Genomic DNA, 26,642 nt, shown 5'->3' on the forward strand with positions numbered 1-26,642 from the left:
GCACCCTAAGTCAGAACAAGGAAGACCAAGCAGAAACAGGGAAGCGGAAACAGTACAAGGAAAGCATAGCATAGACAAAACATGGCAAAGCAGGCAAAGGCAGAGAACACAGGAAGGACTACAACTCCAAGCATAACAAGGACAAAACATGGCACAAAGGACAAACACAAGACAAGGCACGGGACAAGAGGCAGAGTACAAGCACAGAGCGTGTGCAGAGACGCACTACAGGGCAGAGTGCAGGGGCACAGAATACAGAGAGCAACTGAGCAGACCAAGCAGCCATGGAGGAAAGCAACACGATACTCAGGCCTCGACCATCGGAAGGGGCAGTCTGATATAGGGCATTAGCACCTGCACTTCCGGGTCAGGACCAGGGGAGAACTTCCGGTTCAGTTCGTCCAGGATCATAGAGAGCGTTGCTAGATCAGACTAGGCTGGACCATAGAGAAGGTCACATGATCAGGGGCTCCACAAACACTGAGAGGTTAGCTGGGTCAGGCAGTGCTGGAACATAGGAAAGGTCACATGATCAGGAGCTCCAGGAATACAGAGAGGATTGCAGAATCAGAGCAGAGACGATGGTTACCTAGCAACGGCGTGCAGCCATGAGGTAAGGCGCGCTGCACACTGCTCCAGGCATCTTGCAGCACAACAGTCACGAGGTGTGTGTGCACACTGCTTCCAGGGATCTTGCAGCATGAGACATAACCGGCATGAGAATTCAGTGCACGTGCACACTGCTCCAGGGGTCATGCGGCACTACAGACATGGCGGGCATGACAGGCATAACGGACATGACGGGCATGACACTTTCTCTGCCTTGCTATCTGGTACCACGCTCTGTCCTCTTTGTACTTCCTGCTCTGCCTTGTTATCTGGTACCACGCTCTGTCCTCTTTGTACTCCTCTGCCTTGCTATCTGGTGCCACGCTCTGCCCTCTTTGTACTTCCTCCTCTGCCTTGTTATCTGGTGCCACGCCCTCCTCTACCTTGTTATCTGGTACCACACTCTGTCCTCTTTGTACTTCCTCCTCTGCCTTGCTATCTGGTGCCACGCTCTGTCCTCTTTGTACTCCTTCCTCTGCCTTGTTATCTGGTACCACACTCTGTCATTTTGGTACTCCATTTTCTACCTTGTTATTTGGGGCCACGTTCTGTCCTCTATGTATTAAATCCTCTACCTTGTTATCTGGTAGCACGCTCTGTCCTCTTTGTACTCTATCCTCTGCCTTGTTATCTGGTACCATGCTGTCTTCTTTGTACTCCCTCCTCTGCTTTGTTATCTGGTGCCATGTTCTGTTCTCTCTGTACTCCCTCCGCTGCTCAAAGCACAGTACGCTGCCGAGGAACAGCACGTCACTAATAACGAAGCTTCTACGGGGAAGCCATTAGGCGCCTGATGTGGAAATTATTTTTAAGGGGTTCACCCATGACAAAGCAGGACTGGCTCGGGTGCGGGCTCTAAAGGCTTAGTAGCCCTCACTGTCTGCCACATTCTTAACTATATGAGCCAAGATCCAGCTCTGTTCCTCGAGCCTCGATAACGTACATTGGGGGCGCTGCTGTGTGCTCGTTTCTTAGGGCACATCAGCTCCATCTTCAATAATAATATTCATCTAGTCTTTGATTTAATAATCCCTCAGAGCCGTCGCCTTCTGTCGGCCTCGCACTTCAGAAACTTAACTATAATTTAAAGACTTCATTTACAAGTCAGTTCTTTTCACTGTCACATCATGTATTTTCTATTCACATCTGAAATTTCTGTGTTAATTTCTCTTCCCATTTTTATTCTCCGAGCTCTCAAACTCTTAAAGGGATTCTGCAACGCAACATATTCTTGTAGACACTAATTAATATGACTAATATGGCGGGGAAATTAGAACAGCCTGATGTGGTGTAAAATAAAGCTTGTGCGAAATCTCCAACAAGACCCCCAAAGTATCATGTGTCTCCGATAATATTGCTCTTTCCATAGGGTCCAAAAAGACTTATGGAGCCACCCAAGGCTCCAAGTTAACGACAACCACACGCACTATAGTAATGCAGAGACCGAGCAAATTTCGACACCATATAGTAGCTTGTATCCTTGTAGGAACAGGAGTTATGGACATTATCACTTTGGCTTGTCTAATACACTAATGATGGTGATTAAAGCTCATGCATTGCATCAGCCCACGATGGGCCAAAACAATATTGGGATCAATGACCCATCTTCTTGCTACCCGTGTTGCTCCCCATGTTTTGTCCATCCTTGGTTATTCATTCATGGACACATAATAGTTTCTGTCTTTGCTGGAGCAACTACGAGAGGAGTTTGAGACATCTCACCATCATGAATGACTGGATTATGGGATAATAGATTAAAATAATGAAAATTATTCTAGGTTATTCACAATAAAAAAATGTAGAGTCTTTATTTTACGTGTGGTCTCATACCCTCATACTCGACTAAAGCTTATGAATTATGGTGCAAGAAATGAATTCACTAACATGCCCACTGCATGGGTAGACTAGGGAACCATGACCTACTAGAAAAAACAACTATCCCTACAGCACCCCTAAAGGAAGAGTAAAGCACAACAGTTGTTCAATGGTAAATGAGAAACACTACCTGGTCATAGAAAGTCGCAAAATACATTCATAGGTTTATTTGTAAAAGACCAGTGCACAATTGGAAAGATGATTTGATATTCTACCCGCACCTCTCTCATGTTGCTGAGCCCACACCCGGCATTTCATGTTGTATATCTCGTACGCAGCAGAAATAAAAAATGCCTTTCACAATCAATTTAATTGTGACAGCAAACATGACTGATCCGGTTACATGGAGCATAGAGAGATGCATCATAAAACAGATATCCCCAAACCAGGAGTAGCCCTGTCACCATTGGGACCAATTAAATCTTGTTTGTGTTGTACCAGAAATGGAGTTTACAGGAGGTGGAAAAGAAAGTCGACAAAGAAATACAAATGGAAACAAATATCCAAAGAGAGAAGGTTGTGCAGCAGATCAACACGAAAGGCCATGTGATACAGGTACTCTGCCATTGTGAAGTGGATAAAAAAAACTTCAAAAGTCCCAATTATTAACCCATGTCTCCATATTAAGTCCAAAGATTTTGATATTGGAATTAAAAAAAACCTCAAATATTCTTCCACCCACCCTCCGGGTTCTCTGCAATCATGGATCTCTGGTATCGAGCCTTGGAAACAAACAATAGTCCCATATCCAGTTTGGAGAGACTTTCGGAGAGGTTGGTGCATGTTGTTCTCAGTCATAGCTCTGCTTTTCAGGCACTGTGGAGCTAATAAAAATATGGATATCCTATAGCCTACATATTGTAATATATTGTTTATATGCTTTGATATAGTGTGGTCACTAGCCCAAGGGTGGAATGTATTGCAAATATGAAATATGGTTGTTTGAATCCAAACACTATATATTGCAATGTACTACGGTGTAATATCATTGATGCTGAACTTTGATACTGAGCCACAAAGTGTTTGCTCTGTGTTAATACCGTAAAGGTACTGTCACACTTAGCGATGCACCAGCGATCCCGACCAGCGATATGACGCGGTCAGGATCGCGGGTGCATCGCTAAGTGGTCGCTAGTGAGCTGCCACACAGGCAGATCTCACCAGCGACATCGCAGGGGTCGGGGGTCGCTACTTACCTATCAGACGAGGCGATCCTGACGTCCTCCCGCCCGCGCCCACGCGTCGCTCGTCGTCACAGCAGGAAGCCCAGCAGGAAGCAGACGACGAGAATCGGTCCAGGACGTTCTCGCGCGATCAGCGATAACCAGCGGGGGAGCGGTCGGAGGTAAGTATCAGACATGGCGATATCGCTAGCAATATCGCTATAACATCACAAAAAACAGTGATGTTATAGCGATATTGCTAGCGATATCACTTAGTGTGACAGGCCCTTTAGACAAGGCTAATTGTTCCATGGTCTTTGAAGCTGTGTGTTTCAAGGATTCATTATCCTGATTTGCACACAAGTGACCAATGTGATATGTGCTTTGACAAACAGTGATACTGAATACTTTCTCTTTTCTATACCCTGCCAATTGGGTTAAAGGAATTGGGGGGTGGTTGATGGGAATTCTACAAGGAGCTTTCCAACTAATTCTGTGTGGTATTCTAATATATGTAGGGGTAAGAGTTGTGTGGTGTATTCTTACACATGTGCTGGGAAAAATTACAAAGACAATCGGAAAAATAACAACTGTACAGATAATGAATATTTATGCTGCTTGAACAAGGAAGTCTTGTGTTCAATAATAGTGTGATGCTCAGAGACAAGGGAGACCAAAATGTTTTGATGGTTTCATGTAGCAATGGTCATGCATGACATCAATAATCAAGGACCGATTGTGATACAAATGAGACAAGTATGAGTGTGTGCCTGGGTTACGATAGGTATCCAGTTTTCAGAATAGGTGATTATGGAAGTCATGCTGCCCATATGCTACAATCTTAGAGCGTTATGCTATGAGCATGAAGAGTTAACTTTGTGACAAGCAACATATGGTTGAACTTTGAACAGAAGCAAACAACCTTGAAGCATTGTGCTATTGTTAAGAGACATGCCAGTGGCAAATAAATCTTGGGTTGTAATCAGTAACAAACAACCTATTGCGCAATTGCAAGATACTGATGAGTCAGCCTAAACATACTGCACAGATGTGATAGGGGAGGATGTGGAAGCTGTGTATAAAAATGGGGACCCTGTGTCAGTGAGGTAGGGACATTCCAGAAGCTATCATGGACGCACGGTTTCTGTGATGACAAGACCAGAGTATTTCCTTCTCGTTGACACTGTGGTCCCTCCAGTGAAGAAGTGATGTTACAATACTTGGTAATGTATTGATGCTTATTTCTCTATGTACTATAATGCATATTAATTAAAAAAACAATAAAACAAAAAAAAAACACAAAAATTGAGCTTGGTTTGAGTTGGTACACATGCAGCATAAAAATGCATGTTCACATGGCCAAAAAGCATGCAAAACCTACAAAAGACAAAATGAAAAAAAAACCTGGTATAATAAAATAAGAAAAAAGCAAAAGTGCATTTAAATCATACATAATTCATATTAATTGTATGATTCACATGAAATAAATTAACACAAAACAAGGTAAAATTATATCTGCCATTCCATAATTCAGCATTATCCTGATGTAATCTTAATAAATTGTTATATATTATTGTTTTACCATAGAACTGTATTCAGTGTGCCTAATTTGTATATTAGTGAGCGTTACGTAAGTAAGGGCGTACCCGCTCTGTCACTTTAATGTGGTAAAACATAAAGAAATGCAGTTTAATATAATGCTGGAGCATCCTCCATTCTCCAGTGCTTTCTGAGATCTGCTCTGTTCATCTGTGGAGGAGTGAAAGCATCATAATAGGGGAAAGGAAGCGGGGAGCACCATGATGAGCGATTGTGTGTAGGGGTGGATGGAGAAATATGGGGACATTATACAGTGCGTGGGGCTCTAGGGGCATCATAATAGGGAAAAGGAAGTGTTGGGCACCCTACTGAGCGAGTGTGTTTGCAGGGGTGCGTGGGGAACTATGGGGGCATTATACAGTGTGTAGGGCTCTAGGGGCATCATAATAGGGGAAAGGAAGTGTGGGGAACTATAGTGAGAGAGTGCATGTAGGGATGCATGGGGACTATGGGCGACATTATACAGTGTGTTGGGCTCTTGGGGCTTCATAACGTCTTTGTAGGGTTACAGCAGCTTTCTGTGTGAGTACATCATTGTGTGGAAGGGAAGCATTGCGTGGAGGCACTGTGGAGGCATCACTGTGTGGAGGGGAACCTTTCCATGTTAGGACTGTGGAGGCATCATTGTGTGGAGGGGAAAATTGCATTGGAAGGACTGGGGAAGGCATCATTGTGTGGAGGGGAACTTTTCAATGGAGAGACTGGGGAAGCATCATTGTGTCTAGAGGAACCTTTGCATGGACGGACTGGGGAGGCACCATTGTGTGGAAGGGAACCTTCCCATGGAGGGACTGTGGAGGCATCATTGTGTGGAGGGGAACCTTTCCATGGACGGACTGGGGAGGCATCATTGTGTGGAGGGGAACCATTCCCTGGAGGAACTCTAGATTCCTCATTGTGTGGAGGGGAACCTTTGCATGGACGGACTGGGGAGGCATTGTGTGGAGGGGAACTTTTCCATGGAGGGACTGGGGAGGCATCATTGTGGGGAGGAGAACCTTTCCATGGAGGTACTGTGAAGGCATCATTCCGTGGAGGGGAACCTTTGCATGGAAGAACGGGGGAGGCATCATTGTGTGGAGGGGAGCCTTTCCATGGAGGGACTGGGGAGTCATCATTGTATGGCGGGGAACCTTTCAATGGATGACTGGGGAGGCATCATTGTGTGGTGGGGAACCTTTCCATGGAGGGACTGTGGAGGCATCATTGTGTGGAGGGGAACCTTTGCATGGAGGGCCTGGGGGGGGCATCATTGTGTGGAGGGGACTCTTTCCCTGGAGGGACTCTCGAGACATCATTGTGTGGAGGAGAACCTTTCCATGGAGGGACTGGGGCGGTATCATTGCGTGAAGGGGAACGTTTGCATGGAGGGACAGCAATGTCATCATTGTGTGGAGGGGAACCTTTGCATGGAGGGACAGGGGAGGAAACATTGTGTGGAGGGGAGCCTTTCCATGGAGGGACTGGGGAGGCATCATTGTGTAGAGGGGAACCTTTTCCTGGAGGGACTCTCAAGACATCATTGTGTGGAGGGGAACCTTTGCATGGAGGGACTGTGGAGGCATCCCTGTGTGGAGGGGAACCTTTCTATGGAGGGACAGCGGAGGTATCTGTTGTGAGCTCATTTTCGGGTTTGCCTCTGGCTTCTGGTGAGGGTTATAGAGCTGGCTGTGCTGACAGAGGAGTAGTGAGTTCTCTATCTGGACTCCCTCTGTTGGTGAAGGGAGGTAATGAAGCTGATCTAAATGGCAGAGACCGGCCACCTGAGGAAGAGGACTGCGATTGGACATCAGGAGTTTCTGATTGGATTTAAGGCAGCCGACTACCTAGTTTCTTGCTGGTGATTTTTCCTGACTGTGGCTCCTGGTTTCCAGTTTGGTTCCTGCCTTCCTAAAGCTAAGTTTTCTCTGCTATTGTTCATATGAGTTTTTGTCTGGTTTACTTAGTTTTTGTGTTCAGACAGCCCTGGCTGGGACTGGGCTGAATCCCCATTTTGTCTCTGATCAGTTGATCTCTTTGCTCTGTCTTCAGAATATACCAGAGTGCTGATATAGTGATTTGAAGTCTAGCGACTTCAGGGCCTTTTTCTATCAGACGTGTTGGACATTCTTTTTGGCAGGGTTTTTTGTGTGATTGCAGACAGCAGCTTTTCTTTCCTGTCCTTTCTAGTTAGCGAGGACCTCATCATTTGCTCAGCCTATCTTTCTACCTGTGTCTGTGTTTTCATCTTGTTTCACCGACAATACATGTTGGGGGCTGTCTATTGCTTTGGGGTCTGCTCTGGGGCAGTTAAGATTTTCCCTTTCTTTCTTTAGGCTTATTTAATTTTCTGGCCGTGACGAGGCGTCTAGGACCACCGTAGGCACACTCCACGGCTACTGCTAGTTGTTGTGGATAGGATCAGGGGTCTGCAATCCGCTAGTTACCAACCTCTCCGGTTTTCTGGGCTTAGCTTGCTTTTTGTTTGTTCCTCCTCGGTGACTCATTCATAACAGGCATCATTGTGTGGAGGGGAATCTTTGCATAGAGGGACTGGGGAGGCATCATAGTGTGGAGGGGAACCTTTCCATGGAGGGACCAGGGAGGCACCATTGTGTGGAGGGGAACCTCTCCATGGAGGGACTGGGGAGGAATCATTGTGTGGAGGGGAACATTTCCATGGAGGGACTGTGGAGGCATCATTGTGTGAAGGGGAACCTTTGCATGGAGGGACTGTGGAGGCATTGTTGTGTGGAGGGAAATATTTGCATGGAGGGACTGTGGAGGCATCATTGTGTGGAGGGGAATCTTTGCATGAAGGGACTGTGGAGGCATTGTATGAAGAGGAACTTTTGCATGGAGGGATTGTGGAGGCATCATTGTGAGAATGGGAACCATTCGATGGAGGGACTGGGGAGGCATTGAGTGGAGGGGAACATTTACATGGAGGGACATTGAAGGCATCATTGTGTGGAGGGGAACCTTTGCATGGAGGGACTGTGGAGGCATCACTGTGAGAAGGGGATCCTATGCATTGAGGGACTGTGGCGGCATCATTGTATGGGGGGGGGGAAATTTGCATGGAGGGACAGTGAAGGCATCATTGTGTTGAGAGGAACCTTTGCATGGAGGGACTGTGGAGGCATCATTGTGTGAAGGGGAACCTTTGCATGGAGCGACTGTGGAGGCATCATTGTGTGGAGGGAAACCTTTGCATGGAGGGACTGTGGAGGCATCACTGTGTGGAAGGGAATCTTTCCATGGAGGGACTGGGGAGGCATCATTGTGTGGAGGTGATCCTTTGCATGGATGGACTGGGGAGGCATCATTGTGTGGAGGGGAACCTTTTCATGGACGGACTGGGGAGGCATCATTATGTGGAGGGGAACCTTTTCATGGATGGACTGGAGAGGCATCATTTTGTGGAGGGGAACCTTTCCATGGAGGGACTGTGGAGGCATCATTGTGTGGAAGTCGAACCTTTCTCTGGAGGGTTTGGGGAGGCATCATTGTGTGGAAGGGAACCTTTGCGTGGAAGGACTGGGGAAGGCATCATCGTGTGGAAGGGAACTTTTCAATGGGGAAGCATCACTGTGTGGAGGGGAACCTTTGCATGGAGGGACTGGGGAGGCATCATTGTGTGGAGGGGAACCTTTCCATGGAGGGACTGGGGAGGCATCATTGTGTGGAGGGGAACCTTTCTCTGGAGGGTTTGGGGAGGCATCATTGTGTGGAAGGGAACCTTTGCGTGGAAGGACTGGGGAAGGCATCATCGTGTGGAGGGGAACTTTTTAATGGGGAAGCATCACTGTGTGGAGGGGAACCTTTGCATGGAGGGACTGGGGAGGCATCATTGTGTGGAGGGGAACCTTTCCATGGAGGGACTGGGGAGGCATCATTGTATGGAGGGGAACATTTGCATGGAGGGACAGCGGAGACATCATTGTGTGGAGGGTAACCTTTGCATTGAGGGACTGACGAGGCATCATTGATTGGAGGGGAACCTTTTCATGGAGGGACTGAGCAGGCATCATTGTGTGGAGGGGAATCTTTCCATGGAGGGACTCTCAAGACATTGTGGAGGGGAACCTTTCCATGGAGGGACTGGGGAGGTATTATTGTGTGGAGGGGAACATTTGCATGGAAGGACAGCGAAGTCATCAATGTGTGGAGGGGAACCTTTGCATGGAGGGACTGTGGATGCATCGTTGTTTGAAGGGAAACCTTTGCATGGAAGGACTGTGGACTTAACATTGTGTGGAGGGGAACCTCTCCATGGAGGGACTGGGAAGATATCATTGTGTGGAGGGGCACTGTAGGGACTTCATACTGTGCTGGGGTATCTTTGGGGTGTCAATTGAATATAGACCTAAAAGAGGTATTAAACTGCATGCGTACACTAAAGGGCGGCATTAGGGGCATTTTTTGTGTGGGTAAATAAATAACTGGGCAGGGTTAGAGTTATAGCTTAATTGTCAAAAAAAAATTAAAGCGGCGATCTGCAATGTGTGTCCCCTTTTCCTGTTCTTCACAGATGGGAGGTATGATGACAAAAGGGTTTTGGATAAGGCCACAGATTGTCACTTAAGTAATGTTTTTAATTGCTCTATCACCTAAAAGAGGAGATCAACCTTAAAGATCCACAGAAACAAAATGACTGGCTCATTTTAAAAGCTACATCTTCCCCCTCAGGACACGTCTGATAATGTCAGTACATGAGTCAGTTCTGTATTCTGTTACACATCTGAATAGACTTTTTCTTCTGTGTAAGGATTTTAAGTACGTTATATGGAAATTCAAATTGACCACAATTATGGCCCCATTACTGCTCCTTAAAGAGGACCTTGCACCATGTAAAAAGTGACCATTTTCTGCTCATATATTACTCTCACTGCTCCCTGGAATATTCTGTTGGTTTTTTTTTAATATTTGCCACATGGTTATAGCAATATGAGCCTTTTAATTCCCTGCTCATTTTTTATGCTCTTTAACAAGGGGGTGACACTCAGGGTAATAATAATGAAAAGCAGCCTGAAAACACGCACCAGAGGAGCCTAAGAGCAATGCCTCCAGAGAAGACCATAAAAGTTTGCACTGAATAAAAAGCCTCATATCTACGGCACCATATGGCAGATTGCAAGAAAGAAAAGGCAAAGTAAGGGAAGCAACAGGAATAGAATAAGAGCAAAAGCAGGACATTCTTGACCTGGTGTCAGGTTCTCTTTTAAGGAGACTTCAAACTTTTTCTTCTTAGGACTCTGGATGGCAAATTTTCCTAAACTTATGATATGAAATCCCTTTACTTACATTCCTCTCACAGCATGCCTGGACAGCAATATGATATCAGCTTGTGAGTTGTAGCTTAGTACTAAATGGAAAGCCACAGACCACTGCCTTATATAATGGCTCCCATCCAGGCGGACATATGATCTGGTTGTTTTGTTTTTCTACACCTTGGACATGGATCATAAAGACTGATGATGAGATGAGTATGTACAACGACATATCGCTAGAACAAATGCCGCCCTGAATACACAGCATCAGTGGTATTAAGGAAAAACAACGGAAAGGTTTCAACAAAATTCACCAACACAACATGACATGTAGTTACCTGTCCCAGAGGTTAGGAGAAGATTTTGCGTGACTGTCTTGCAGAATTTTAGGTTGCCACAGACAGGTGGGTACCCAGGAATTCCGTACCCTGCAGCATAAAGGATAAACCATGGCTAGATATGGCTCATACAGTAAGAAACTCCACCACCAGGACCCACCATGTAAATGACATAACGTAATGCAGCTTTTAGGTCCGTTACTTACACTAAATGGAAGCTGATCCCAAAAATCATGAAAATAAAAGTCAGTATGAGGGTCTCAGCCTTCAGTCCATATATAACAACTTCTAAAACATATCTGTCCTCCATAAATCTGGCCATCCTATTGATCTGGTGATAATGAGGTAACTGAGACCATAAACGCCAACTTCTAATGCAATAGTCTATCCTTGTGATCATTCGTTTAGGAGAAAATTACATTTTATAGCTTATTTTACAAAACTTTTGGCCAAAATGATTTTCCTAAGGAAGGAGACTACTGCAAATGGCAAAAATATTTACCTACTTGGGTTTCAATTGCCTCAATTTCTGACTCTGGGACTGTGATGAAACCTGCAGTAAATTGAAATGCGCTTCACCTCTATGGCTAAGTGCACACGTACTTTTTTGCCCTGCGGATTTTTCTGCAGAGAATTGAAGAAATCCGCAGGTCAAATGACCTGCATTTTTCCTGCGGATTTCTTCCATTTTTCTTGCGTTTTTTGTGCGGTTTCCCCCTGCGGATTTGGTGACAGGGGAGGTGGAAAGCTGCACAAAAGAAGTGACATGCTGTGGATTTTGTACCGCAGGAAAACCGCAGCGTCTGCACAGCGTTTTTTTTTTTCTATTGACTAACATGCTACTGTACATCACAATGAGGATATGCAGCGTTTCTGCGCGGTAAAATACGCTGCGGATCCGCTGGATATCTGCATCGTGTGCACATGGCCTAAGGCTGCATTGTTACATGCAGTTTTTGATATTTTTTTGAAGTGGATCAAAAAGAAAGTCAAGACCAAAATAAATCTGGTGTAGAACTAGAAGTTACAACTGGATCCCAGTGCTGAAGGGGAAACCAACCATAAGAAGACCCCAATATTATAATGGTGGTAGATGCCCTCCTAATGACATTGGGTCCAGAGTCACTTTTGTTTTTCATATATAAAATACAAATGTAATTTGGGTACATTGTGTAGTTGGGATAGTCACCCAATCTCAGTGCCTTCATGTAGAAAATAGGTGCTAACGTGTGCATCACCAAGTGCATAGATGTGGCCCTTGTCAACAGGGCCACAGACCGCCTATCTGCTTTCCCCACAAGCGCTCGGTGATCCTGGCTCCAGCACAGCGCTCTCACTACTACAGCAGGCACCAGCTCCTGCCCTCCTCACACTGTGATGACTCATAGTTGGGAGACCCCTACTACAGATGTGGAGTCCGGATTTATGCACTTGGCACTAGTCTATATTCTCTGCATGAAAGCAGCAAGATTGGATAATCAGCCCTATTACAACATGCAGCAAAATTACATTTCTAATTTAAAAATAGCAAAAACATATCCAATTAGTGACTTTTTCCAGTTATGGCTCTTCAGCATCAGAGAATCCAACCCAACAGCTTCCACTTTGTGTAGTTTAAGGACACACTAAGGAAATAATGGCCCAAGAGAAAAGATCATGTAATAAGATGGCGGTGGTGACCAACGCGCTTCAGTAACAGTCATGGTCACAATGAAAAAGTGCGAGTAAATAAAATATATGATGTGATGGAGTGTACTGTCTGTGGATGCACGTGGTGGCAGCACTGGACCTACTGCACTCTCCTAATCACAAGTTCTGAGAGTCTGCTGAAGAATGACATTTATCCACCTCTCAGATGGACAACGCCTCATACTCGGCTCCAGAGGCATCACTTCTGGCCCCCCGATACAAAATATTTACCAGGACCCCACATACCATGTGCCAGTTATGGTACTAGTGCCTCGGGCACGAGAACCCAGGTACAACAGCCACCTCTGCAACCTTGTGTCTCTCAGCGTCTATGACTGACACACCGTGTGCTGGCCAATATTACTTACAGCTCTGCCAAAAATTAAGAGGCCACCACATCAAAACCCTGTCATGGGCAGCCCAATCTCCAGACCTGAACCCCACTGAAAACCTCTTGCATGTAATCAAGAGGTTGATGGATAGTCACAAGCCATCAAACAAAGAAGAACTGCTTACATTTTTGCGCCAAAAGCAGTGTGAAAGACTGGTGGCAAGCATGTCAAAACACATGAAAGCTGTGATTAAAAATCATGGTTATTCCACAAAATAGTGATTTCCTGCATTAAAACATTAGTATCATTGTTTCTAAATGATTATGAACTTGTTTTCTTTGCATTATTTGAGGTCTGAAAGCACTGTTTTTTTTTTTTAATTTGGAGAATTTCTCCTTTTCAGAATAACAAAACAAAATGTATTGCTTGGAAATTCGGAGACATATTGTCAGACGTTTGTAGAATAAAATAACAATTTACATTTTACTCAAAAATATACAGTACAGACCAAAAGTTTGGACACACCTTCTCATTCAAAGAGTTTTCTTTATTTTCATGACTATGAAAATTGTAGATTCACTCTGAAGGCATCAAAACTATGAATTAACACACGTGGAATTATTAACAAAAAAGTGTGAAACAACTGAAAATATGTCTTATATTCTAGGTTCTTCAAAGTAGCCACCTTTTGCTTTGACTACTGTTTTGCACACTCTTGGAATTCTGTTGATGAGCTTCAAGAGGTAGTCACCGGAAATGGTTTTCACTTCACAGGTGTGCCCTGTCAGGTTTAATAAGTGGGATTTCTTGCCTTATAAATGGGGTTGGGACCATCAGTTGTGTTGTGCAGAAGTCTGGTGGATACACAGCTGATGGTGACAACTGTTGGGAATTTATTCATAATTGAAGGCATACTGAACCAGCATGGCTACCACAGCATCTTGCAGCGGCATGCTATTTCATCCGGTTTGCGTTTAGTTGGACCATCATTTATTTTTCAACAGGAAAATGACCCCAAACACACCTCCAGGCTGTGTAAGGGCTATTTGACCAAGAAGGAGAGTGATGGGGTGCTACGCCAGATGACCTGGCCTCCACAGTCACCAGACCTGAACCCAATCGAGATGGTTTGGGGTGAGCTGGACAGCAGAGTGAAGGCAAAAGGGCCAAGTGCTAAGCATCTCTGGGAACTCCTTCAAGACTGTTGGAAGACCATTTCCGGTGACTACCTCTTGAAGCTTATAAAGAGAATGCCAAGAGTGTGCAAAGCAGTAATCAAAGCAAAAGGTGGCTACTTTGAAGAACCTAGAATATCAGACATATTTTCAGTCATTTCACACTTTTTAGTTAATTATATAAATCCACATGTGTTAATTCATAGTTTTGATGCCTTCAGAGTGAATCTACGATTTTCATAGTCATGGAAAGAAAGAAAACTCTTTGAATGAGAAGGTGTGTCCAAACTTTTGGTCTGTACTGTACCTATAAATAGAAAAATCAGACAAACTGAACATTTGAAAGTGGGCTCTTAATTTTTGCCAGAGCTGTATATGGGTTGATGGAATTTCACAGCTTTCTATGTATTGGGAATGATCAATAATCCTTAAAGACTGGGGGATATGTAATGATCGAAATTTCCAGAAAACCAATTATTCAAGACTTGCACCATATTTTTATGTGATTGAGATTTAAAATTATAATATAATTAAAATTGTAAATTTTGGTACAAATTTCTGGTACAAGGTAAGCCAACTAATCAAGGTGTAAATATGGGCCCCGATTCATCAATATTGGGTAATTTTTCTGTCTTCCCCGATTTTGCTAGTGGACCTTGTGACAAATTCTTCCAAATGGCGCACGATGTCTGTCATTTGCATTACATGTGCCTTTTTTTTTTAAGTAAAATGTGGCATGATGCTTTCAATAAGGCACAAATTAGTCTTCAATTGAGGGGGAAAAAATCAATTTTGTACTCCACTAAGGTGGACAATTGAACAAAAATTTTGTGTCAGCCTAAAAGTTTGTAAATGATAAAATAGATGAAAATGCCTGGAAAATTAAAACAACTCTGAAATTGGCGAGCAAGCCGAAAAGAAAATCAAGAAGCAGGAAAAAAATCCTACCATAAAAATGCCACAAAAGCCATAATGAATTTGGTGCAAAAATAGAAATGCCTAAAATCCAAATGTTATTGTTGAACAAAAAAAGCACAAAAGATTGATGAATCAGGGTCTTGGTAAGAAAAATACCAGATTTATCAAGCAGCAAGAAACAATATGATAAATGTGGCACATTTTAAGTCTAACAATTATACAATGTTAATAAATCTGCCCCATTGTGTTTAGATTGAGGCAACTGTCAAACAACAGGGCTATTCTGGCTACAGTTATATGGACTTCAATGGGAATCCAAGTTGGAGGAGAAAGAAACTAGTTTCTCCCACACCAGTAATCTATGAACTACACTTCCCAGCATTCCCAGATTCCAATTTAGTAAAAATAACAATATCTACTAAGTTCCTAGTCTGTAAATAATGGTGAAGGCTGTGGTCTCCTCTGTCTGATCCATCAGACCCTGAACTTACTGCCTGGTTTAGAAGGGAGACATTCCATTTTTGAGACAGACTGCTGGGAGAGGTGTATAGGTAAATGCACACGTTCTGTGTTTACTGCAGATTTCCTTCACAGTTTTTCCATGTGGATAGGGCCATCATCAGGGCATTACTGCCCTTACTGGTATATGGGGTCCGGTGAGCATAGGGGGCCAGGACCGGGCCCCTTCTCCTGCTCACAAGGCCCCAATGGCAGAGTTCTACTGGTTGAGTAACTGAATGTGTGTCCTTGGAATGGAGACACATGAGCGCAGAATGGAGACATGTGGGGGCAGAATGGAGACACACGGGGCAGAATGGAGACACATGGGGCAGGATGGAGACACATGGGGGCATAATGGAGACACATGGAGGCAGAATGGAGATAGATGGGGCAGAATGGAGACATGTGGGGGCAGAATGGAGATACAGTGCCTTGCGAAAGTATTCGGCCCCCTGGAACTTTTCAACCTTTTCCCACATATCATGCTTCAAACATAAAGATACCAAATGTAATTTTTTGGTGAAGAATCAACAACAAGTGGAACACAATTGTGAAGTTGAACAAAATTTATTGGTTATTTTAAATTTTTTGTGGAAATGCAAAAACTGAAAAGTGGGGCGTGCAATATTATTCGGCCCCTTTACTTTCAGTGCAGCAAACTCACTCCAGAAGTTCATTGTTGTCCTAAATATATAATAATAATAAATATAATCCACCTGTATGTAATCAAGTCTCCGTATAAATGCACCTGCTCTGTCATAGTCTCAGGGTTCTGTTTGAAGCACAGAGAGAATCATGAAGACCAAGGAACACAATAGGCAGGTCAGTGATACTGTTGTGGAGAAGTTCAAAGCCGGATTTGGATACAAAATGATTTCCAAAACTTTAAACATCCCAAGGAGCACTGTGCAAGCGATCATATTGAAATGTAAGGAGTATCATACCACTGCAAATCTACCAAGACCCGGCTGTCCCTCTAAACTTTCATCTCAAGCAAGAAGACTGATCAGAGATGCAGCCAAGAGTCCCATGATCACTCTGGATGAACTGCAGAGATCTATAGCTGAGGTGGGACAGTCTGTCCATAGGACAACAATCAGTCGTACACTGCACAAATCTGGCCTTTATGGAAGAGTCGCAAGAAGAAAGCCATTTCTCAAAGATATCCATAAAAAGTGTCACTTAAAGTTTGCAACAAGCCACCTGGGAGACACACCAAACATGTGGAAGAAGGTGCTCTGGTCACATGAAACCAAAATCAAACTTTTTGGCAACAATGCCAAACGATATGTTTGGCGTAAAGGCAACAAAGCTCATCAGCCAGAACAAATCATCCCCACTGTCAAACATGGTGGTGGCAGCATCATGGTTTGGGCATGCTTTTCTTCAGCAGGGACAGGGAAGATGGATAAAATTGATGGGAAGATGGATGGAGCCAAATACAGGACGATTCTTGAACAAAACCTGTTGGGAGTCTGCAAAAGACCTGAGACTGGGGCGGAGATTTGTCTTCCAACAAGACAATGATCCCAAACGTAAAGCAAAATCTACAATGGAATGGTTCAGAAATAAACGCATCCAGGTGCTAGAATGGCCAAGTTAAAGTCCAGACCTGAATCCAATCGAGCATCTGTGGAAAGAGGTGAAAACTGCTGTTCACAAACGATCTCCATCAAACCTCACTGAGATAGAGCTGTTTGCCAAGGAAGAATGGGCAAGAATTTCAGTCTCTCAATGTACAAAATTGATAGAGACATACCCCAAGCGACTTGCAGCTGTAATCGCAGCAAAAGGTGGCGCAACAAAGTATTAAGTTAAAGGGGCCGAATAATATTGCACGCCCCACTTTTCAGTTTATGAATTTCCACAAAAATTTAAAATAACCAATAAGTTTCGTTCACCTTCACAATTGTGTCCCACAGTTGTTGAATCTTCACCAAAAATTTACATTTGGTAATTTTTATGTTTGAAGCATCATATGTGGGAAAAGGTTGAAAAGTTCCAGGAGGCCGAATACTTTCGCAAGGCACTGTACATAGGCCAGAATGGAGACACATGCGGGCAGAATGGAGACATGCGGGCAGAATGGAGACATGTGGGCAGAATGGAGACATGTGGGCAGAATGGAGAGCCATGGGGACAGAATTGAGAGACATGGGGGCAGAATGGAGAGACAAGGGGCAGAATGGAGAGACATGGGGGCAGGATGGAGATGACATGGGGGCAGGATGGAGATGACATGGGGGCAGGATGGAGATGACATGGGGCAGAATGGAGATGACATGGGGGCAGAATAGAGATGACATGGGGGCAAAATGGAGATGACATGGGGGCAAAATGGAGATGCCATGGGGGCAGAATGGAGATGACATGGGGGTAGAATGGAGAGACATGGAGATAGAATGGAGAGACATGGAGGTAGAATGGAGAGACATGGGGACAGACTTGAGAGACATGGGGGCAGAATGGAGAGACAAGGGGCAGAATGCAGAGACAAGGGGCAGAATGCAGAGACATAGGGGCAGGAATGGGAGAACACAAGGGGCCAGGAATGGGAGAACATAAGGGGTCAGGTATGAGACACCACAAGGGGCCAGGAATGAGACATGTGGGGTCCAGAATGAAGTACATATGGCACCAATATTTGGGATACTTTTACTGTGGGGGCTAATTAAGGGATATTATTACTGCTGTGATGTATTGTATGTATTGTATGTATGTATTGTATGCTGTGATGTGATGTGATGTATTTTTGAGGATACTGTTTTCAGTGGGACAGTGAGGGATGTCCTGTCAATGTGCAGGGCAACACTGTATATTATGTACAGAGCTCCTGTATATAATGGTACCGGTGATAACTGTATTACCTGTACACTGACACTATATACGGAGCTTGTGTGTATAATGTCACTGGTGATCACTGTATTACCTGTACACTGACACTATATACAGATCTCCTGTGCATAATGTCTCTGGTGATCACTATACTACCTGTACACTGACACTACATGCAGAACTATTGTGTATAATGTTACTGGTGATCCCTGTATTACCTGTACCCTGAAACTATATACAGAGCTCCTATGTATAATGTCACTGGTGATCACTGTATTACCTATACACTGACACTATATACAGAGCTCCTGTGTATAATGTTAATGGTGATTTCTGCATTAACTGTATATAGTGTCAGTGTACAGGTAATACAGTAATCACCAGTGACATACACAGGAGCTCTGTATATAGTGTCAGTGTACAGGTAATACAGTATATACTATTCAGAGTTTCTGGGTCTAATATCACTGGTAATCACTGTATTACTTTTATACTATATACAGAGCTTCTGTGTATAATGCCACTCATGATCACTGTATTACCTGTATACTATATATGGAGCTTCTGTGTATAACGTCACTTGTTATCCCTGTATTACCTGTACACTGACAATATACACTGTACACTATGTACAGAGCTCCTTGGTATAGTGGCACTTATGGCAATACTAGTATTGTAGCTTTTTTATTAATGATCAGTATTGTATTCGGTCAAATTGTGTTGGTAATATGTGGTCTGGTCATGGTGTGGTGGTATTTGTTCCTTGTATGTGGTATTTATTCACTATGTGGTGGTAATATGTTGTCTGGTAATGGTGTGGCAGCATTTGTTCCTTGTATGTGGTATTATTCAGTCACTATGTGGTGGTTATATGTGGTTCAGTCATGGTGTGGCGGTACTTGTTTCTTGTATGTGGTATTATTCGGTCACTATATGGTGGTAAATAATATGTGGTCTGGTCATGGTGTGGCAGTATTTGTCCCCTGTATGTTGTATTATTCAGTCACTATGTGGTGGTAATATGTGGTCTGGTCATGATGTGGCGGTATTTGTTCCTTGTGTGTGGTATTATTCAGTCTCTATGTGGCAGTATTTGTTCCTTGTTTGTTGTATTATTCAGTCACTATATGGTGGTAAATAATATGTGGTCCGGTCACGGTGTGGCAGTATTTGTCCCCTGTATGTTGTATTATTCAGTCGCTATGTGGTGGTAATATGTGGTCTGGTCATGATGTGGCGGTATTTGTTCCTTGTACGTGGTATTATTCAGTCTCTATGTGGCGGTATTTATTCCTTGTATGTGGTATTTATTCACTATGTGGTGGCTATATATGATCCGGTCATGGTTTGGCGGTATTTGTTCCTTTTATGTGGTATTATTTGGTCACTATGTGGTAGTAATATGTGGTCCGGTCATGGTGTGGTGATATTTGTTCCTTGTATGTGCTATTACTCGGTCACTATGTGGTGGTAATATGTGGTTCGGTCATGGTGTGGCAGTATTTGTCCCCTGTATGTTGAATTATTTAGTCACTATGTGGTGGTAATATGTGGTCTGGTCAAGGTGTGGCGGTATTTGTTCCTTGTATGTGGTATTATTTGGTCACTATGTGGTGGTAATATGTAGTCCGATCATGGTGTGGCGGTATTTGTTCCTTGTATTTCCCCTGTATTATGGCTTTGTATGTAACCTGGTGTTGGATGTGAACTCTTAATGTGTGATTGGTGAGGACGTGGTACAGAAGTGGAGTTTTTCCAAGAGTGGACTGTAGGATGGTGGAAGGTTCAAGGGCCAAATGTGGAGCTGGGGTGGAGGCGGAGTCTCAAGGGGGCCCAAAAATGTTGCTAGTATGGGGTCCTGAAATCTGCATTGTAATACAGTACCAGCAAAGTCCATAAGATTTCCAAATATGTCTACATACGGGAACATTTCCATGCAGAGAGAATTTGGAGATCCACAACATGTCAATTCTGGGTTAAGAATTCACTTTTGCTGATGAGTTTCACAGCAAAATTAGCATTATTATGCCGGGTCAATTTACGTTGCAGAAATTTCTGCAACTGAAATTGTTCATTCAGATTAATAGAACAGTTGCAGAACTTTACACAACAAAATTCACAGTGTGGGAATTCAATTTAAAGGGGTTGCTTCCTTTCAGTTAAATTTCATCTTCTGGTGCAACTTAGTATAAAATAAAATAAACAAGGCTGTACTCACTTTCCCCGGATCCACCGGTGAGTCTTCACTGCTGCTCCTGGTGTCTGGGATTATCTGTGGTGCTGACAAATCGTCAACATCGCTGGAGTCAATCAGTAGGCTTGTGGCCCTGAAAGTGTAGTTGTAATACCCAGTCAGAGCCACTCAGCTTATTGATTGGCTGTGGTCCTGATGTGACATCGACAGCCAATGTCAGACACGAGAAGCAGCGGTGGAGACTCACTGGTGGATCAAGGGAAGGCGAGTACAGTATGGTCTATTTTTTATATACCAAACTGTGCGAGGGGATGAAGTTTAATTTGCACTCCTCCATGAAAGTTTTTATCCTCTTAATATATTGCAGCCATCATATTACATAGCACCGTTTACTTACAACTGCTAATTTTGCCTTTCTACCCTGATTTTTCTTGTCTTTTCTCTGCTGTATGTAGAAACAGGAAGTCTCTTGTCTCTGCATTTATCATTGCCCTCTTCGCCTCCTGACTCAGCTGCTCTGGTCCACCCCCTGCCAGGGAGTTTTGCAGTGACTCATGACTGGTACAGGGAAAATTGACCTCCTGTTTCTACATAGAGCTTATAACAATTCAGATTGTCAGTTTTTAATCATATGATGTCATAGACCTAATAGAAAATAGAAAAATTAGCCGGGTAGAAGGGCAAAATGAGAAACTGTAAAACACAGTGCTATATAATGTGGTGACAGCAATATATTAAGAAAATAAAAATTGTGATGGGAGTGTGTCTTTAACTGAAAGGGCACAGCCCCTTTATGGGTAAATTGGGAATGAATAACTGCTGCAGAGAACCCCACACCATAGGCTGACCCTTTGCAATGCAATTAGTAAAATCTGTGATGAAAATCTGCACAAAAAACATCCGCCAGGTGTAGATGAAATGTTTTAAATCTCATCTTCTTAGCAGGTACAATCTAATGCTGTGGAGAATCCTTAGCTAGTACACGCCATGTACATTTACCTAATACGACCAAATGACAATCAAACTCCATGAGAACAAATATGGCTGCCTATAATAGCTGTCAGGCAGCTACTTCCTAGTTAAAGGGAACCTGCCAACTAATACTGTACATGCTGCTCAATCCACAGGGCATGTGACTATTAGCTGCCAAGGACTAAGCCGATCAAGACATTGTTTGGACAGACGGGTCCCCAAAGGCTTCTACCCTCGCCCTACAAGCGCACCTGGATCCAGCAGCAAGTAACAGCTAACAGGTTCCCTTTAAAAGAGCAGCTCACAACATGGTTGAAAGAAACATTTTGGAGGAAAACTGAAACATTTACAAACATCATATAATTTATCACTAAATGACCATAATCAAATTAAAACAATTTGCAGATTTCTACTGTTAGATAGAACAGATCTGCAAAGCAAAATCCCAAACAGTAGATGCCAGTGAGGAGAAAGCTTAGTGCTAGGTGATACATTGTTGTCACTTTACTTAATTTGAAACATTGATATACAAAGCAAATGCCACAAACAAAGCAACAGAGATACAGGCTGGTCCATAGACACAACTTCGGTACACGCTGACATAATGACATAATTAGGCGGAATGACTGTAAAGAGTACGTATATCGGTGGATTGTACTCCACACACATTTACACAGCAGTACATGGAATGTAATAGGCAAACAAAGGTGCTGGTCTCTGGGAGACATACAGAAATTACTAAACCAAGAAAGAAACCCAAACGTTTGATCTACAAAAAAGATCTCTCCAATTATCTCTGAAGCACAAACTTGATGTCATTTTTACCATGGAAAGAACATTAACTAAAGCTCAGTATTACCCCCTACAGAGTTATGGATTTTGTAGGAAAGAAAGCGAAAGCAATAAGCTGATAAATAATAAATTACTGATAAATTGCAATAACAAAATAAATAACAACTATACAAAACACATAGTCAAGAATATAACTAGTGTAATACTGCCCCTAAGTACCAGATTATAACTATAATACTGCCCCTAAGTACAAGAATATAACTATAATACTGCCCATATGTACAAGAATCTAACTATAATACTGCCCCTATGTACAAGAATATAACTAATATAATACTGCCCCTATGTACAAGAATATAACTATAATACTGCCCCTATGTACAAGAATATAACTAATATATTACTGCCCCTATGTACAAGAATATAACTGCTATATTATTGCCCCCTATGTACAAGAACATAACTACTATAATACTGCTCTCTATGTACAAGAATTTAACTATTATAACACTGCCTCTTTTCTACAAAAATGTAACTACTATAATACTGATCCTATGTACAAGAATATAACTATAATACTGCCCCTATATACAAGAATATAATTACTATAATACTGCCCCCTATGTACAAGAATATAGCCACCATAATACTGCTCTTATGTACAAGAATATAACTACAATAATACTGCCTCCTATATACAAGAATAAAACTACTATAATACTGCCCCATGTACAAAAATATAACTACTATAATACTACCCAATGAACAAGAATATAACTACTATAATACTGGACCTATGTACAAGAATATAACTACTATAATACTGCCCCTATATACAAGAATATAACTACTATAATACTGCCCCTATGTACAAGAATAAAACTAATATAATACGGCCTGCATGTACAAGAATATAACTACTATAATACTGCTCCTATGTACAAGAATATAACTTTTAGAATAATGACCCCATGTACAAGAAAATAACTACTATACAGTAATACTGCTACTATGCACAAGAACATAACTACTATAATACTGCCCCTATGTACAAGAATAAAACTAATATAATACTGCTCCTATATACAAGAGTATAACTACTATAATACTGCCCTCTATGTCCAAGAATATAACTACTATAATACTGCTCCTATGTACAAGAATATAACTACTATAGTACTGCTCCTATGTACAAGAATATAACTACTATTATACAGCCCCCTATAGACAAGAATGTAACTACTATAATACGCTCCCATGTACAAGAATATCACTACTATAACACTTCTCCTATGTACAAGTATATAATTACTATAATACTGCTTCCGATGTTAAAAACTATAACTACTATAATACTGCTCATATGTACAAGAATATAACTACTATAATACTGCTTCCTATGTACAAGAATATCACTACCATAATACTGCCTCATATGTGTAAGAATATAACTACTATAATACTGCCCCCATGTACAAGAATGTAATTTCTATAATACTGCTCCTATGTGCAAAAATATAACTACTATAATACTGCTACTATGCACAAGAATATAATTACTATGAGGCTGGGTTCACAAGTAACGGAATTCCCGCGGAAGTTACCGCAAGAATTCCGGAATTCCATTCCGCGGGAAAATCGCATTTTAAATTCCTGCGATTTTCCAGCGGAAAAACTAGCGATTTGCAAGCGTAATAAGCTTGCAAAATGCTAACGTTTTCCAAGCGATCTGTAGCATCGCTTGGAGAACAGATTGACAGGTTGGTCACACTCGTCAAACATAGTGTTTGACGAGTGTGACCAACTTTTTACTATTGAGGCTGCCTATGCAGCCTCAATAGTAAAAAGATCTAGTGTTAAAAATAATAAAAAAAATAAAAAAATCGGGTTATATTCACCTTCCGACGTCCCTTGCAACGTCCCCAGGCCTCCGCGATGCTCCGGCAGGTCCCGTTCCCAGTGACGCATTGCGGCAATGACCTTTGATGACGTCGCGGTCTTGCGAGACCGCTACAGTATCGTGAGACAGCGCTGTCAGCAAAGGTCATTAACGCAATGCATTACTGGGAACGGGACCTGCCGCGTGTATCGCTGAAGCCTGGCGAGACTGCGCGGGACATCGGAAGGTGAATATACAACAATTTTTTTTATTTTAATTCTATTTTTTACAGGGATATGGTACCCAGAGCCCGGAGGACAGTCTACTCTCCTCCGGACCGTGGGTACCATCCGCAAATGTTCTGCTTACTTTTCGCATGGTGTGCACAGCCACATGCGGAAAGTAAGCAGAACAATGCATTCCTATGTGGGCGGAATCTCCACGATTCCGCAAAATAATGAGCATGCTGCGTATTTTTCCGCAATGCGATTCCGCCGCTGGAAAATCCTCAGCATTAGCACAGCATTGCGAAATCGCATAGGATTGCATGGGATGCTGTTTTTTTGCGTTTTCGCAGCAAAATCGCGCGTTAAAAACCGTCGCGAAAACGCGAAAAAACTGCGACGTGTGAACGCAGCCTAATACTGCCCCCTATTTGCAAGAATATAACTACTATAATACTGCCCCTATGTACAAGAATATAACTACTATAATACTGCTCCTATATACAAGAATATAACTACTATAATACTGCCCTCTATGTCCAAGAATATAACTACTATAATACTGCTCCTATGTACAAGAATATATATAACTACTATAATACTGCTCCTATGTACAAGAATATAACTACTATAATACTGCCACCTATATACAAGAATATAACTACTATAATACTGCTCCTATATACAAGAATATAACTACTATAATACTGCCCCTATGTACAAGAATATAACTACTATAGTACTGCCCCTATGTACAAGAATATAACTACTATAATACTGCTCCTATGTACAAGAATATAACTACTATAGTACTGCTCCTATGTACAAGAATATAACTACTATAATACTGCCCCATGTACAAGAATATAACTACTATAATACTGCCTTCTATGTACAAGAATATAACTACTATAGTACTGCTCCTATGTACAAGAATATAACTACTATAATACTGCCTCCATGTACAAGAATATAACTACTGTAATACTGCTATGTACAAGAATATAACTATTATAATACTCCTATGTATAAGAATATAACTACTATAATACTGCCTCCTCAGGCCACCCTGGGTGGGGAAGCTCCCCAAACAAGGCCCAGGTTTTTTGGCCTACACTGGGAGAAAGCTCCCAGGCTTCTTCTAATGGCAGTACATATCCCAAAGTCAGCATTAAGAAATGTAACACAACAAGCGAAGGCTCCACTGCTTCCATGAAGGAAGAAAACAGAGTTAATGTGAATAAAATTATGGCAGATACACCAGCTCCAGTAACAACAAGGAAACCTGTGGTAAAGGTGTCAGTAAGCAATGAAATACAGCAAAGCCCAAGGTCCAGTAATTCCCCAAAGATAATTTCTGTCAGTAAACAGAGCTAGCCTGGTGCACAGAAGGTGAAGCAGACGCCATTTCCCACCTCAGGGGTGCAGCTCACTCCTCCACACAGGCAGAGATGGTCATCTCTGGAGAGGCAGACATGGCAGAAAAACCTGTAGCAGCGAGACATGGTGACAGGTATGGCACGCTCAGGACACACAAGGTTGCAGGTGGTTGGCAGCAGTAAAAGTGCTGTGGAGCCCGGAGCTAGTAGTGAAACCATAAAGTCATCTGAGGTAAAACTAGAGGAGACTTCTGCATTCAAAAACCCAGAGCCATTGTCCAAGCCAAAACCTGAGAGGGAGAAGGCGCATGCAGCAGAGCTGCAGCTGGCAGAGGGGATACCTGCCCAGGTGAAGGCGATGGGGGAGTTACAGCAACAAAAAGAAATGCTCCAAATGGAGACTGATGTGATATACAGCATAAACTAAAGGCTGCTCATCCTGACAGGAAAGCTGTGTGTGACCAGACACTTTACTCACTGGTAAACATGAAGAACCTTGGTGTCTAAAAGAACACCAATTGGCAAAATACCCAAATTCCCTCAACAGGGAGACACAATACCCGCTCAAATAAGACATATATGCAGGAGAAAAATGAGCTACTAGGTATAGATATAATAATGTGTATCATGTAAGACGCCCCCCGGATCCACGGGATTAAAAAGGTTAAAAACACAAAGATACTAAAAAATACCCGAATTAAGGGGTCATGAAGGGTATCCCTTCATGACCCTTTAATCCGGGTATTTTTTAGTATCTTTGTGTTTTTAACCTTTTTAATTTGTTTCTTTTTATTTTTCTTTAGTTGGACCGTATGATGCAACTGTTATTCTTGGATCCACCTTCAGCCTGGCCTTCTTTTTGTCAGTTATTTCTGTGATCCTTTCTTCGCCACATTATCCACAATGTGATTTGTCT

General features: G+C 42.7%; 1 protein-coding gene across 6 annotated transcripts in view; it reads right to left on the minus strand.

Annotated features, from left to right (window-relative positions):
• The window catches only part of BEGAIN (brain enriched guanylate kinase associated), a 293,257-nt gene that overhangs the window by 149,202 nt on the left and 117,413 nt on the right, over positions 1 to 26,642 (minus strand). For 3 of the 6 annotated variants that reach the window (XM_073577981.1, XM_073577984.1, XM_073577982.1), the window contains exon 2: positions 10,837 to 10,926. The exons of 2 other annotated variants lie outside the window; for them this stretch is intronic. In XM_073577981.1, coding sequence (XP_073434082.1) covers positions 10,837 to 10,926 — 90 coding nt within the window. Of the gene's footprint in view, positions 1 to 10,836; positions 10,930 to 26,642 lie in introns of those variants that run through there. One more of the 6 variants, XM_073577985.1, reaches the window with a different exon arrangement.

This window comes from Dendrobates tinctorius, unplaced genomic scaffold, assembly GCF_039654945.1.
Source record: "Dendrobates tinctorius isolate UK_male_01 unplaced genomic scaffold, ASM3965494v1 ptg000058l, whole genome shotgun sequence".
NCBI classification, from domain to species: domain Eukaryota; kingdom Metazoa; phylum Chordata; class Amphibia; order Anura; family Dendrobatidae; genus Dendrobates; species Dendrobates tinctorius.